We start from the raw sequence: 17,369 nt of genomic DNA on the forward strand, positions 1-17,369 counted from the left end.
AAAGATGAGGAGGGGCAGCCTATGAAGTAGGAAGGGCAGCTAAGGAGGAAAAAAGAGCAACTGGAGCTGGATGGAATCCTTGCTGCTACAATGGCAAAAAATGAAGATTCAAGGAGCCTCAAGTAGATCTGGTGTGCATAGCCCACAGATCAAGAATGTCAGATGGTATGAATTCATACATGGAGAAATAACAACGGGAAAGGAAAACACAAATTATTGCCACTGCTGACGGAGACATAACTCAATCCCAAACTCAGTGCCATTGACACTTTAGTCAAATACATTAACTATGGATGCACATGTTACAAGACCAACAACATTGCCTGCTCCAAGCAATAGTGAACAAAGCAATATGCTCAACATCATGGAAATGCAAAATGACATCACTGCATCAATGGTCCAACAATAGTCTCTCTCTTTAATGCCCAAGAAGGAGATTTGTCGTCTTGATGGTGACCCACTTCAATTTTCAAACATTCATAAAATCCTTTGAACACAACATTGAAAGCAAGAATCCAAATCCCATAGATTGTCTTTATTATCTGGAACAATATACAGAAGCACAGCTAAGATAAATGGTGAGGAGCTGCCTTCATATGACAGAGGACAGAGGATTCAGGAAGGCAAAATCCTTACTGCAGGAGCACTTTGACAACAAGCATAAAATTGCTACAGCCTACATTGAGAAGGCTCTTTCATGGTCGTCAGTTAAACCAGATGACACAAAAACACTACAAGCATACACTGTCTAAGAGGATGTTGCAATGCCATGGAAGATGTGAAGAAGATGCAAGAGCTCAACGTGTCTGCTAACCTGCTAATCATAGTTAAGAAGCGGCCACAGACAGAGGGATAAATGGAGATCTCTGGCATGTGATTTTCAGGAAAGTTACAAACAAAGAGCTACATTCAGGGATCTGAGGGGTATACTACAAAGCAAACTCAACAGAGCCCGGCTCTCTTTTTTTGATCTGGTTCAACATAACACATACCCTCGCTCAGAGCTAACCGGTATCACGAAGGAAGTTATCAACCTCTTATGTTGAACGAGGGTTTCGGCTTCAGGCTCTGTGCGCGTCCCCATGAAAGGGGGCGTTTGACCCGTCATTTGACTCTGCTTCCGCTCAGACTGGACTGATCTTGTGCCGCTAACTTTACACAAACGGACTGATTGCGTGCAGCTGAGTAAAAAAAAAAAAGTGCGTCGGTGACTTCACTCAAGAGGAAGAGTTTGTCAGTCTGAATGATCACAGAACAGCAGAAAACAGAGAGCCGAAAAAAACTCTTACTGCAAATAAGGAGAGAGTGGAATGTTGTCAGAAAATTGGGCTACTGAATTGATTAATTTATTTTACAGATCGTTCTCGCAGTGCGTAGCCTAACGTGACATTATAAAGCAATTAAAGGTTGAACTCGGATTTAAACAGTACACCATTTAGCCTAGTTGATAATCATACACTTAAGAATGTGATTTAATTCTGACACTGTCCCCTAATGAATAGCATATCATATGTGGAAAATCACTTTAGTTTTGGGCCACATCAAAATTAATACAATTTAGATTTAGGCAAATAGCCCTTTATTTGCATCTTATAAATACCATTAAAATAAATAGCCTAGATACAAAACCTGTAGTCTGTATTTTCCGGACAAATATGAATCTACTGTGAGAAGCTTAACCTGTGAGTCTGCAGCAATGTCCGAACTGTGACAGCTGTCACCTGTCAAGTCCCAGCTGTAATCGCTACTGATGAAAAGAAAGAAGCCTACAGTGAAATACTTTTGCAACCTGTGATTTTATAGAACGCTTCATTAAGAGCCAGTGTGTGTAGATCGCCAGGTAAAATCATTTGAGGTGAGAGCATATAGTGGCGCTGCATACAGTAGGTCTAAGCTATTTACTTACTTATTACTCAGTGAGCAGTATCGCTCAGACAATATAGTCAGGTCCGCGGGATTTCAAAAGGTGTAGTTTCCTTAAAGGGCAGCGCTCTATCTGGAACAAAAACTGGTCTGAGCAGGTTAGCCGTGCAGCCTCTGTTACCACGGTGATCTAGCCAGGTAGAAAGAAAGCCACCTTTCGTGATACTGAAAACTCTGGCTTTAGACTCAACAGACCTCCCTCAGCCCTTAATCTCGCTTCGTAGTATACCCCTCTGGTCAATTACCTTGAAAAAACAAGTAAGAAATGCAACTGATCCAGTATTTGGAGATGTAGTAGTTAAAGGTCAGATTGTTTATTGTTTTGCATTAAAATGCACCTATAATGAAGTAGAGGAGTTCCCTCCTGTTTTGGCTATCAAGAAAAATAAAATAACAGAAATTAATTCAAACTTAACTTCAATTGAGGGGCACCACCCAGAGTTAACTGGGAAAATTATATCTTTACCTAAAACAATTTCATGAACGTTATCAATTTAATTGATAATTAAATCAATAACTATAACAAGTTACTAATAGTTAGAAGGTCAATGGATTTCTAAATGGAAGAGGATGGCAATGTTCATCTTCATGCAATATTAAAGAATCCAACACAATTAAAAACACGTAATTTATTTACAGAAAGTAATAAAAACACAACAATAAACTAAACTACATCATAAAAGAAGACATGTGTCTGTGTGGGTAGATGCAAATTAGCCTGGCTTCAACAAGTGTGTGTGTGTGTGCGTGTGTGTGTGTGCGCGCGTGTGTGTGTGTGGAGGTGTGAACAACCTTTGTTCTCTGAGCTCTTAAGGCCAGGACACACCAGTCCGACATGTTCCGACTACCCAAAAACTGGAGTCGCCGTTTCAGGAAGCTCCAGTCTTTCCGTCGTGGCCCAAAAACACACCGAGACGACTGCTTATTTTCCGTACGTCCCGCGCTTGTAATGTCTCCACAACAGCAGGCGGCGCTAATCTGTATTGTGGCCCAAAAAAATACGAAAGCCGGAAATGATGGGACAGCTCTCTAGAGCATAAACATAGATAGAAATACGTATTTATATTTATGGACCATAAGAGCACAATTTTTAGCAGAGAGTGTCGAGCATGGTGTCGAGCAGTCAACAAGGGTTGATGCATGTGAGTACTCGCAAAACGAAACGAACAAACACATTAAAACGATGGCTAGCTGTTGTTAGCTGTTTGTGCTACCCGCCTCACTTCCGGGCTTCACTGATTCGCTAGCCCTCCACCAATCAAATTGCTCCAAATGAAAGACGGTCGGCCGCCGATTGAACATGTTGTGTGGTCGTATACACTCTACCTCCATGTGCGCCCAACATGCTCTTGTGCAATTTAAAGTAGTACATCGTATCCACATATCCAAAACTAAATTAGCTCGTATGTTCCCTGATGTAGACCCGACCTGTGATAGCTGTAAGAGCGCACCAGCGTCACTATTTCACATGTACTGGTTGTGTCCCACCTTGACTGAGTTCTGGACATCAGTTTTTCAAACAATTTCTGAAGTGCTTCAGCATCAAATTGAGCCGAACCCTTTCACTGCGATTTTTGGCATTGCTCCAAGTTCGGGCTTGCCTAAAGTGAAGCTGAAGGTACTGGCCTTTACCTCATTACTTGCTTGTAGGGTTATCTTACTCAAGTGGAAAGATCCTGCTCCTCCTTCCCACTCACATTGGATTAGAGACATTATGTCATGTATGAATCTAAAGAAAATACGTTACACTACCCAGGGATCTGAGAATACATTTTACAAAATATGGCGCCCCTTCTTAAATTATTTTAAGAAGCCAACTACAACAATAGAAGAGTAGCTACCCCCTCCTCTCTTTTATTTAATTACATTTTATTTATTCATGTTTTTTGTTTCATATTGATTATTTATTTTTATTTCTTAAAGTGTGTATTTCGTTTCTGCCATTTTTAACATTTATGTATTAATTTGTGTACAAATTTCTTAATGCAGGATTGTTTGTAATTGGGTGTGAGGGTGGGATATGGGTGGGGTATGATCGGGGAAAAAAAGGGGAAAAAATGTATAATCCATTGTACTGCAATTGCTTTGCAATTCTGACATTTAATAAAAAAAACTTTGAAAGAAAACCACCTCATCCAAGAATCAAAGGAAGTACATTTGCTTTCACTGTGACAGTTGCACATGAGAATAATGGAAATGGACCTAGGAAAATGGAGAGTTGGCCGGCTGTGAAAAGGCGTTTGTTCTGTGGAGGTGGACATGCTTTGGAGATGTGTTTCCTATTGGAAAAGAGAGCACATCACGAGAAAATCGCTTTCCTAAAAGAAAATGGACCATGTTTTGGTTGTCTACAGAAAGGACACATGAGCAAGGACTGCAGGAAGCGACTCAGCTGCAACATATGCCATTTGAAGCATCCTCGGATGCTGCATATCCACCAAAGGAGATTCGAAATGGACACACATCAAGCTCAAACAAAAGAAGAAGCTGACATCAGAGCCATGACCTCGGTACAGACAAGTGGTCTCACTGTGGCCGGTGAAGACAATTGCAAACTATCATTAGTGCCTGTACAAGTTAAGGCCAAGAAGGGGAATACAACAGTGCATATATATATATGCATTTCTTGAGCTGGGAAGCACTGCGTAATTTTGCACATTGGGGCTAATGACTAAACTCAATCTCTAGGTAAGAAAATCAAATATTCTTACAATGCATCAAAGGAAGGTCGTTGAAACCAGCAATATTTCAGGCCTAAAGGTAACAGGACTACATGGCATGGAATTATGTGATCTCCCATGTGTGAACACTCAGAAGACTATGCCTGTGCACAAAGCAAACACCCCACATCACAATGACATCAATCAGTGGCCTCATTTGAAAAATATTCACTTACCTGACCTGGACTGTGAGATTGTGTTGCTGAGTGGCTCTGATGTACCAAACACTCTGGAGCCACTTCAAGCCATCCAAAGTGTGGGAGATGGAACGTATGCTGTCAAAACAATGCTTGGCTGGACAGTTAACGGACCTCTGGGAGGAAAAGATGATAATGCTCAGGAGCAGTCAGAGATCAGTGTGATTCAGTTGTTACACTTGATGATCAGTGGGAGCAGCAGCTCAATATTGACTTCCCTGAGTGTGTCAAAGGTGACCAAGAACCTTCAAAAGAAGATCAGCAGTTCTTGGATTTGGTATCAACATCTGCAAAGCTCGTTAATGGACAACATTACTGCTTTGGTTTACCATTGAAGGACAGGAAAATCGGCATCCTGACAATAAGAACTGTGCTAACAGAGTGACTGAAAATGCCAAAGCCTCAGATGAACATCAGTGGAGGTATGTCAACAGAAATGGCAATCCAGCAGACATTGTTTCCAGAGGTCTGAAAGCCAAAGCTTTCCCTAAAGAAGGGTGGGTTTCAGACCAATTCGAGAAGAGGCAAAAGATGATCAGAGGACAGGAGATGGAATGGAACAATCAGAGGAGAGAAGAGGGGAACGGACCAATGAGAGGACAGGAGAGGCCAGGAAAGACCAATGGCCAAGGAGAGGGGAGGGAACAAACCAATTAGAGGACAGGAGAGGGAACGGACCAATCAGAGGAGAGGTTACAAAACGGTCAGCGTAGATGTTTAATGTATTAAGAGTTTGTGTTTGTGTATGCCTATGTGTTTGCATATACATGTGTGCCTGTTAAGGTACGCGTATATATGTGCATATGCATCACACATCATCATGATGTTGGTCCTGTTTGTCTTTTTTTTGTCCCTTCTTTAACTATAAGCGTCTACTTATGCATTAGCACTTTGTATTTATTATATTTATTGCATTGTCATTTTATCCTGTGTCCTTCCACTGCTGCTGGGCTGTTTTGCAACAAACAAATTTCTCCTACAGGGGATTAATAAAGTTGTATCTTCTTTTATCTTATCTAGAAATATAGCCGCAAGCAGCAATAAGCCTTGATTTGCATTTTGATTTATGTAGATATATACTGCAAACTGTAAGAGTAAGTGCAGTCAGTTTGATTTCTTGTAATCCAGCACAGATTGTGGGTGCTCTCAGTACCATTTGAACAGTGAAGTATAACATGTTCAGTATCCTCTTGGTCACAAAATTCACATCTTGCAAATTCTTGTATGGATATTGTGCTAAAACGGGGCTGATTGCCGGTGCTAATTCCACATAGGGGAGAACGGGGTAATCTGAACCACTTTTTACATTTGCTCCCCTCTAAGCGAGCTAAAATGATTTATCACTCAAATATACACATTTCCCATTAATTCAGGGTGTTTCCTAGAAATGGGCATTAGCAGAATTTTTTCAAGACAAGTGATTGTTTTAAAAAAAGTTGTCATGTGGCTCACTTTACCCCAGCTGTGGGGTAAACTGAGACAGACCAGAAAAATCAAGGGGGTAAACTGATCCACTTACTTTTTCCACTCTGAAACTACCATAACAACACATATTGTTACAGTTAGAATCCTGAAAGCTAGCCACACATTCCAGAACTAATGTCGGAGTAGTAAAAGAATGATGGGGTTTGGTCAATTAAGCAAAGCAAATTTTATAAACACTTGAAAGTAACTGAACAAAATCAAATAAAACATTATAATTCAAAAGGTTTTAATAAGATTCAAATGAAAGATAGAACCAGTTAGATTAGAACACAGTCTGGGGGTCAGAACACAGGACCCTTAGAGCCAGCTTGTGTCTGGGGGTCAAAGCATAGGAAAATCGGAACCAGCGAGAACAGCCTGGGACTCAGAACACAGGAGCAGACCCAACTGGATTATAACATCAGCCTGTCATACTCTACAACTAGGCCTACTCTACATTCCAGCCCTGAAGGTTACAGGGAAAGATGAGAAGGTGCTCTTTCCGTGTGGTTGCCACGGGTCGTCTTCCTGGTGTATTTCCTTGGCATGATGGCTTTTCTACAATGTGTATGACATTAAAATAAAACATATGTTATGGAATATTACATTAAAATATGTTTATGACTAAACTTAACTTGTGCTTCATGGTGGGGGAAAGTGAGACAGTGTCTCACTTTCCCCCACAGCATTTGGCTCACTTTCCCCCTCCACCACAATTTGAGAAAAACTACCTCTCTTAGCATTTCAGGCTAATCTTTGGCTAATATCATCACATGGTTTTTATATGTTGGTAGTTCATCAACACGTATGATATAAGTTTTTCTACGTGAATACATTTACTTTGGCACAACAGTTGAATAAGTTGACGGCAAGAAAATGTACTTTTACATGCAAAATACCTATTTTGGTGAAAAAAAACATGCTTACCACAGCACCATGAGGTCCTCTCGTTCAGGGCCAAGGGGAAATGAGAGGGGCTTGAAAACATATATCTCACATGACCACAAATGTTTTCCGTTGCCTAAATACAGGGGGTGGCTCACATTACCCGATGCCTCAGATTCCCCCGTTCTCCCCTATATAAATTTATTTTTATTTATTTTACAATTCCTTGCCTCCCTCAGGTCATGGATAAGTATGGAGAGTTCTACGGCCACGACCGCATTAGTGAGCTGCTGGGAATGGACAAAGCTGCTCTGGACTTCAGCGATTCTCACAAAAAAAGAAAACCCAGGAGAGACAGCTCACTGGCTGCTGTGTGAGTATTCTCTAAGTTTGATTTTGGAGACGATTATTTATTTATTTATTTTTTATTTTTGGTAAAAAATAAAATAATTACATAAAAAACTCCAACCATTTTTTTTTAAATAAACAATGTATATATATATCATTCTAATTACCCAGGGGGCAAAAATATTTTTTTTGGAAAACAGACATGGAATGTTGTATAAGGTTGTTCACCAGAAATTATACAGTATCTACAACCTTCAAGGATCACAACCTCAGTGGACAACCTGGTCAACTACCTACTGGAAAGCTGCAGGGGGCCAAAATTGCCAATCGGCGCCACGGTTTAAAGTATAATTAACTTAGAACTACAGTAGCTGTAACAGCTTGTAATACATTTTTAAAAAGTAAGATTATTAGGTGTTTTACCTTTTTTATTGACAGTTGAAGATCAGAGAGATGGTGGAAATGGGGAGAGAGAGGGAGATGACATGACATGCAGTAAAGGTCCACGGGTCGGATTTGAACCCGCAACCACTGCGAAAAGGGCTGAGCCAATATAGTAGGCGCTCTACCCACTACACCATGGAGCCATCATAGTTTGTAACATCAAAAGATCTCCAGCTGTGCAGTGAAGTGAACAGAGAGAGCGGGATTAAGAAGAGAGAGCTTGATTTTACAGTTTTCCGTTTTACAGTGATCACTAGGCTACTGACTTTATTTTAGAATGACTATAGTACTCTTAAGAGTCAGCTCCAGCTGTTTCATCTCATTAGATTTCTATTCATGTAGGCTAAAAGAGAAAGCAGCAAAAAAACAGGCTATTTTATGATCGTACAATCTTGACTTTAATACAGAAGCATAGTGAGTATCACCATCTCATGGAGGAGAGATAAGTCAAACACTGTTCAGCTGTGCTGTGTAATGCAGGGTCAATTGACCGGATCTAAATGCAGGGTGTAACCCTTCCTATTGGACAAAAAAGATCGTTGTGGGTCAATGCGGGTCTTTCGGTCAGTGGGAAAGGGGTATTACTAACCAGTTACACCTGTACACGTCACACCCCTAGACCAAACACAGTTATTAATCATTGGGCTGTTCCCTGATGGCAATCTTCTTGTTGAAGACTTATTCGGCTGTCTTAGGAGTGTCAAATGTGTACCTTACACCGTTTAACCCTTCTTTGACTATTCTGTCGCGGCCGACAGGATTGCGCATGCGCTCTTCTCATTCCCCTAACTCTTAAACCGTTTCTGATATCTAGATCATTCAAAAACTATCAGAAAGCGGAGAAGTAGAGCTTTGCACCCATATACTAATCATTACGGTAGCCCACTGGACTTCCGCAGTACGACCGTCCAATCACAGACGAGATTCACCAGCATGTGACGTATTTGTAACATGAGCTTCTAAGTACCGTAACTCCTGAATGGTTGGGGCAATTCAAAATATTCGACCGGTTTCTGAAAGTAAATAACGAGAGCTTTCCGATGGTATATGCTATGATACACTAGTCTCTACTGTGAAAACACTAAACGTTACGGTAAACATACGTCGAGTCCGAGCTAGCGAAAATCGGCTAAATCGGACCAACAGCTTTCAGTTGAGTGAATAAACGACATCGCGGACATCGTGTGGAGAGGTTTATTGAGTTTTGGAGAGCACTTTCTGACATGTTTGAGCTTCTGTCTAAGCTAAACATGCTAAGGAAGCTAGCAACAGTGAGCAAACGTCCCTGGAGTTTCATTACTGTCACACAGCAACTCCAAAGAGAGTAGTGGAGAGAGTAGAGCAGAAGAAAATATTTCTCTGGAACTAACAAAACGCCTTTGCACTCCTCTCATAAAAAATATCATATCTCAAAAACTAAAACATGTACATTGTTCAAATCACTAATGAAGTCTTCAGAAATATTTTGTTCATGTTTCTACATTCAGAAATCTTTCGTATCAATGTTTTTTTTTTTTTTAGCTCGTAAAATACGATGAAAAAAAATCCGCTATTTGTTTTTTTCTCATTTATGACACAATTTCAACACTTTTATTAATACTTTTGAATTATTGACTTAGATAACCTTTTAGCTTGGTTTGTACAGATTCTAATGATATGAAGCATTTGAAGATACTCAAATAAATGACTTCACAGTGAGCAAAAATACAAATGTATGCGCCGGCGAACGTTTGTATTACAGTCAAGAGAGGGTTAACCCTCTGAACCCTAGGGCTATTTTGGCCGTTTTGCATACTTTTGATGAATCCTTACTAAACTACAGTAAGAAATGTTTATCATGCCACCGTTTGGTATCTTTTTGTTCGGAACACCCTAACCTATATGACCTGATAGTTATTTTCTTAATTTTGACATGATAAATTATCATATTGGACCAAAAACCACATGATAAATGTAAAAACTGATTCAAAACATATATTATTTCTACCATGGGTAACTCAAACATTCATACTGAATTTTTTTGAAAGCTGAAAATAAATACATGGAATGTTTTTATGGTAATTTAAAATTTTGATTGAGGTGGCATCAACCTACATACACATTTTATGAACAAATAGCAAGTGAATACATAGGCGTTTTCCCCAAATTCCTCAAAGTTCTGTCAATCATGACACAGAGGCAGGGCTGTACAGTGCGACAGTTTTGATCGCATTTGCTACTGAAATTGATCACGTGCGATAATGAATACAAGTCCACTCGCACTAGTGCTAATGAGGAGAGGGTGTCTTTGAAACACAGAGGAGCGCTGCACAACACTGCTTAGAGGGCTCTACATTAACACTGCGGGTAAATGAGTCTTAGGCAAGTAAGTTATTGAGTCCACCCTCCACTTTGGCTGGTGAAAGATGTGTGCTCGGGATCTGTGCTCGTGCGGCGATTCTAGCGTCTAATAAACTTCACCAACGGTAATAACCGGAAGGACACGGCTCTCTGCTCTCTTTACATTACCGCAGTTAAGTTAGCGCATGTGCAAACAGAACATTTCCTGTGCGCCTTCACATTAAAAGCCTGTTGCTAGCCAAACGTGAGTTGACTTTTATTTTGAAGCCGGTAAGAACAGGAAGTTAGCGCTTTACAGCACTGTAGTGCTCTAGCTTGAAAGGCAACTCATTCAGCTGCAGAGAGCAGTCAACAGTAGTCTATTTAAACAAAGTTTGTAATAACTTATTTCAAACTTTGTGTAAGTTACACAATAAGCCACTGAAACTACTCCCAACATATTCACAACAACCTATTTAATTTATCCTAAATTGTACCAATATGTATACTTATTTATTTAATATGCTATGTTTAATGTTTTAAAGTTTGGTTTTAATTAACAGAAGGACATTTTCTAAAAATGTTTATTATCATTAATATAATAATTATGTGTATATACAAAAAATATATAGATATTATTTTTATATTTTTATGGGGAGAAATAATTCTGAATCAGCAAAAAATTGCAATTGGCAGGTTAGATTATTTTGTCTAAATTGCAATCAGTGCACCCCTATTCATTCTTCTATAATTATTACTGCACACACTAGGATATAATATTAATTGAGAATCTCAAATGAGGCCAAGATGACATGCTCAAAGGTAATTAGAGCGAAATGTAAGGGTTAAGGTTATGCAAGTTTTCGATCATACTTGTGTGCTACCAAATTTATTTTTGGCTACTGAATTTTTTTGATTGCTAGCACCAGTGCTACCACCTAAAAAAATAAGCGTACAGCCCTGCACAGAGGGCACATACAAAAATGTTAAGCTTGCTGTGTTTGGTATATTTTGTTTCAGTAAAACTTCACCTACATTACCTGCCAGTTTTTATTTCAATTTGACATGATATTTGAACATTATGGACCCAAACCACAAAAAGGAAAAAAAAAAAAAACATATTTCTTTTTATGCCTTTTTATTAAAAAAAGCTAGGCCTAGGTAGACCTATATAATAAAACATACAGTATATGGATACATATATGACATTTATATGTAAAGAACAGATTATTAGGCCTAACAGATTATTATTAGTGTCTGTAGGCTACACGTTATGAAGGCCGGCTGCTGTGTGTACTCAGTGCTTCAGTCAGACACCAATGGCTTTATGTAGCCTATAGTCATACTTTGACTCTGAGGATGAACTGTCCTCCTATTTCATGTCAAAGAACAAGCTGATAGCTTGACTCACGTTCAAAGTTTTCTTCAATATGACTAAAACATTCTCAGTAGCCTATCTTCAAAACTCTGAGAACCTCTCAATCTTCCTCCGTGTGTCTGTCACTTTTGTTTGCTAGCAGCCTCGTCTCTCTCGCATAGAGAGACTCCCGCACAGCTCCCGACCCCTGTCACTCTTCTTCTTCGTCTCTTATGGCGTAGCTTCGTATCACCCCGCCAACCCCTCCCTCTCCTCCTCCCCTCCCAGCCTGTTGAGCAGGATCTAGTTTCCAGCACTATTTTCCGATCGTAAAATGACAAAATAATGGCCGCGATCATCGAATTCTCATTCTTTTGAGCCTGCGAAAATAAAATAGTTTTGTATCAACAGCAAACCATTATATCTCTGGTTATACTGGGTCAATTTAAATGAAACAAAGACTGACATATAGCTTTAAGCCAGTACTTTCGACACACACCGAAGTTGTCCCCGCTTTAGTTTCTATGCTGCGTCGGATCGAACGTGATCACGTGATCGGCACGTCAAATAACGCAATGCTGCGTGACCAGAGTTCCAAGAGTTAAAATGACAATGAGATTGGCTGGAAAATACAGGCTGTATTCAGTCTTTGCCTGCCGCGGGATTGAAATTGCTTTCGGGGGATTGAATGCTGCCCGCAGTTTCCCGACTTCTGGGCTCTGGGCTTCACATAAATACTTTAACCAATTAGCCACTCACACCAGGATTTTTGCTTAGACATTAAATCTTTTTTTCTCTAAACCTTAAGCTGTTTAACCTTATTTTCTTTAAATGTTTCTGTATGAATTAAACTGAAAACAGCTTGTTGTTTGTCACAATCAGTGAATACTGTATATCATCATGATCTTCTACCTGTCCTTACTGTGTGTGCTCAAAAAAGATCCAGTGGTAATACACAGCCTAGGCTTTGCAAACAGATACAGTATGTTAACAAATGGGGCCCACCGTAGCTAGCAAGATGCCCGTTTACAGAGCATAGGCTGTCTATTAACACCAGGTCTTTTTTCAGCGCACACACAGTACAGACATGTTGCGGATCGTGACTAAAAGCTTTCTCGTCATATAGCATTGCACATTATCATCCTCTGTGAGCGTCTTCTGCTTCTGTTATCAGGCTGAACTCTGTCGATGTCAAGTACCAGATTTGGAAGCTGGGGGTTGTATTCACAGACAATGTAAGTATAAACACTCAACAAAAATATAAACGCAACACTTTTGTTTTTGCTCCCATTTTTCATGAGATGGACTTAAAGATCTAAAATTCATTCCAGATACACAATTGTACCATTTCTCTCAAACATTGTTCACAAATCTGTCTAAATGTGTGATAGTGAGCACTTCTGCTTTGCTGATATAATCCATCCCACCTCACAGGTGTGCCACATCAAGATGCTGATCTGACATCATGATTAGTGCACAGGTGTGCCTTAGACTGTCCACAATAAAAGGCCACCCTGAAATGTGCAGTTTTGTCTCACAGCAAAATGCCACAGATGCCACAAGCATTGAGGGAGCGTGCAATTGGCATGCTGACAGCAGGAATGTCAACCAGATCTGTTGCTCGTGCATTGAATGTTCATTTCTCCACCATAAGCCGTCTCCAGCAACTTCGCACAGCCATTGAAGAGGAGTGGACCAACATTCCACAGGCCACAATTGACAATCTGATAAACTCTATGCAAAGAAGATGTGTTGCACTGCATGAGGCAAATGGTGGTCACACCAGATACTGACTGGTTCTGAGTCCCCAGACCCCCAATAAAGCAAAAAAATGCACATTTCAGAGTGGCCTTTTATTGTGGACAGTTTAAGGCACACCTGTGCACTAATCATGATGTCAGATCAGCATCTTGATGTGGCACACCTGTGAGGTGGGATGGATTATCTCAGCAAAGCAGAAGTGCTCACTATCACACATTTAGACAGATTTGTGAACAATGTTTGAGAGAAATGGTACAATTGTGTATCTGGAATGAATTTTAGATCTTTAAGTCCATCTCATGAAAAATGGGAGCAAAAACAAAAGTGTTGCGTTTATATTTTTGTTGAGTGTAGAAGCACGAAATCGTTCACCAATAATGTCTGGCTTCATCATGTGGTTTCCTTGCAGAATATCTCGACTAATACGTTTTCCATAAACTATTTTTAATATAAATATTATCTGGATGTCCAGAGTGTTTCCAGATATTTTCATTAATTTAGTGTTGTTAGTGTGTAAGTAAAAGTAGGGAAGGCTCTCTGATAAAAGTGTGTTTTAAGAAGTGACTTACGGAATAGTTTGAACATTTTGATTTTTAGCTTGTTCTCTCGCTCTCGGGGTCAAGCGAAGGGCATTCTGACTGTGCTTGCATCTTTGAAGAAGAAATTGGCAAAGGTCGCTCATCACTTGTTAGCTTATCTCAAATAATAGTAGTCAAGGGTAGAGTTAGGGCTGTGAATCTTCTGGAATCCTATGATAAGATTCCGATTCTTGGGGTCATGATTCAATTCAAAGTCGATTCCCGATCCAAAACCGTTCCCGATCAGTTAAGGCAATCAACATTACCGGCAGCAGAAAAATACATAATAATAATAGTAATTAAAAATAATAATAAATAGCAAATATGTATCTTACTCACGTTCTGGATATAATAATAATAATAATAATAATAATAATAATAATAATAATAATAATAATAATAATAATAATAATAAAATTATTATTATTATTATATTTTTTAAGAAAATGTAAAGAATAAATAGTAGAAAGTAGAAAAACTTTTAGATTTGTCAAATATAAATGAATAAATACCTGGATTCTTGTTTTTATTCAGTCTAAATGTTTTGTTCCAGTTAATGTCAAATTGTGGGATCATTAAAGTAAAGCTGCCCCATTTTTTGGCACATTAATTAATTGTTAATTAATGCTTAGTTAATGATATTAACAGTAAGTTATTACTTACTATTATTAAGCATTACCTAAGCATAACAGTTAGTTGATGCTTAGTTAATGCTTATTAAGGAATTCCAAGCATGTATTTACGGTAAGTTAATGACGAGTTAATGTTTATTAAGCATTTATTAAGCATTTACTTAATGTTAATTGACGTACCCTTTTTGTAAATTGTTACCCAAAAAACCCATGAAAATGTTGCCACAAACTGAAGATTGATATACTAAGTTGTCCGCATATCTGTTCTTGTCAGTATCTTGACTAACCTCTCTTCGTCCCTGCAGTCCTTCCTGTATCTGGCCTGGTATATGACCATGTCCATCCTGGGTCATTACAACAACTTTTTCTTTGCTGCCCATCTGCTCGACATAGCCATGGGCTTTAAGACACTACGTACCATTTTGTCATCTGTAACACACAATGGCAAACAGGTAAATAATGATATACTTAACACTTTTAAGAACCAACCGCAACTACTGCATGGAAAACATAGTAACATAGAAATAATACTTTCTTGATGGACAGATAAACCATTAGAAACAACATTTCATAAAGTATTATCATTTCATATTTTTCTAAAGTATAACAAAACTCAAGCAGCGTATCTTTTTTCCTGTCTGCCAGCTTGTGTTAACAGTCGGCCTGTTAGCAGTAGTGGTGTATCTATACACGGTGGTGGCTTTCAACTTCTTCAGGAAGTTCTACAACAAGGGTGAAGATGGAGAACTGCCAGACATGAAGTGCGACGATATGTTGACCGTGAGTATGAGAAGATAAATGCTTCTGTGTAGAAAAGACCATGTTGGTTAAACATTTAATGAATTTGCATGAAAGAAAAAATGTATGGATCAAGACTGGTTTTGTTGATGCTGTGTTAGTAGTAGTTAGATGTATGGTCCTGGGAAACAGTTCTGTTAAAGCTACAGTGCATAACTTTTTCATATTAATGAATATCGGTTACATTCAAGCCAATGTCAAACAAATTGACACAAAGTTAATAAGCCTATCAGCTCCACAAAACTCTCTCTGTATTTCTCAGTATGGCAGAATTTACAAACTGCTGTCGCCCCCCGCCACTCTAGCAGGAGCACAGAAATATCCCAAGAAGAGCCATAGAAATGTTTCAGTTGTTGATTCTACTGCTAAGAAAAAACCTGGAAGTACAGCAGGCGGTATAAAATCCATGCACCATCACCGAAGGCTGACTTCATGTTAACTCTGCAGGGATTCTCGAGCAAGCGCAGAACGCTAACTCCGATATGAGATATGCGATCCTGTATACATGCAGGTAGAATGCCGACTATGAACGAGTTATCTAGGTGTTCTTACCCGACTTTGCTTGTCCGTTTGTGCCGATTTGTGTGCAAAGTAGATCGGATAAAGGTGTTTATGTTCATTTTACAAGTTCTGTTGAGGTCTCATTCGTTTATTTACCCGATTATGAGTCTGCATGTAAACGCAGTGTTGTTGTAATTACTCAGAATTCCTCATAGGGGCAACAGAAGTTACACACTTTAGCTTTAATTACTGTATGTTTAGGTGGCACTTGTGACAGCCAGTTGTGTTGGAGAAAAACTACAATGATGATATGTACCAAAAGCTATACGTAGAGCTGAGACAAATAATTTCTGGTGACTTTTCAATGAAAAAATCTGTTGCTAAGATTACTTTTGTACACCAGCTTTTTTCTCTTTTGGTCATCTGGATGGTTGAGTGTTGTTCAATGTTAAAACCATGGTTCGACTTGCTGCTCCTATTTAGTCTTATTGCTGTGGGCATTGGCTCACTGCTGCTCTTGTTGATAATGTCAGTCAAGCCTGTCTCAAAAAATGGGCAGCATCCTGTGGAGCGTGTCACTAAAGAGGAAGCAGCACCATGTATGGACACAAAGCTATGCTTCGGAGCAGGCAGGCTCCATCTGTAATCTTACAGCAACTCAGCTGAACTACAGTTTCTTTTTAGGCATATTTTAGCTTGACAGTAAGGAAGATGACTTACTCTACCAACCTGGGGTGTTTATTATGATTCAAGTTCAAATTAGCACTCCCCTTGGATACAGTATCTGGTATGATGCATAACATAAGCTACCATTGGGACTTTTCCTGATTAAAAGTGAACCTGCTTTGTGATACAAGAACGTGGTATCGGAGTTAAAGGTGTAGTCAGCGATTCTTGAAAAATGCTTGTTGTCAAAATCACTTTTTGTCAAATTCAGTGAATATCGCTTATGTACTGTGATGTACAGCCTAGGCTCTGTGAACTGGTGTGTAAACAAAGGGTATGTAAACAAATGTAGTCCATCTTTGCTAGCAACATGCATGTTTACAGAGCCAAGACTGTGTATTAACACTGGATTTTTTTTAGCGTACACACAGTACGGACAGGTACAGCGGATCGTGAGGAGATATTCACTGATTTTGACAAAGTGATTTTGACCACAAGCATTCTCCAGAATCACTGACTCCACCTTTAATCCTAAAGGTTAGCAGCTAACCCACTACTCTTATTCTCACTGATACAATTAAACATGGTACACAGGTGTTACAGGGAGGCCTATCATCATTTAAATGTTTAACTGTGTGATGGAGGGAGTAGAATTACACAGTAATGAGACAGTTCCCAGGGTCCAAGCTGAATGTAATAAATACTATATAAGGGCTCCATGCTTTGAGTTGTCTGCAGGTGGACGGGGGCTTTCTGTCACCCGGAAATTTCAGGAA

At 39.3% G+C, this 17,369-nt stretch overlaps 1 protein-coding gene across 1 annotated transcript in view; it reads left to right on the forward strand.

Annotated features, from left to right (window-relative positions):
• Positions 1-17,369, forward strand: part of ryr2a (ryanodine receptor 2a (cardiac)) — a gene marked incomplete at both ends in the record, with an annotated part of 671,945 nt that overhangs the window by 631,058 nt on the left and 23,518 nt on the right. The window contains 4 exons of the mRNA XM_080049015.1: positions 7,429-7,562; positions 12,832-12,892; positions 14,934-15,080; positions 15,274-15,408. Coding sequence (XP_079905141.1) covers positions 7,429-7,562; positions 12,832-12,892; positions 14,934-15,080; positions 15,274-15,408 — 477 coding nt within the window. The remainder of the gene's footprint in view (positions 1-7,428; positions 7,563-12,831; positions 12,893-14,933; positions 15,081-15,273; positions 15,409-17,369) is intronic.

Source organism: Ammodytes marinus, assembly GCF_949987685.1.
Source record: "Ammodytes marinus genome assembly, chromosome: 20".
Taxonomy (NCBI): Eukaryota; Metazoa; Chordata; class Actinopteri; order Uranoscopiformes; family Ammodytidae; genus Ammodytes; species Ammodytes marinus.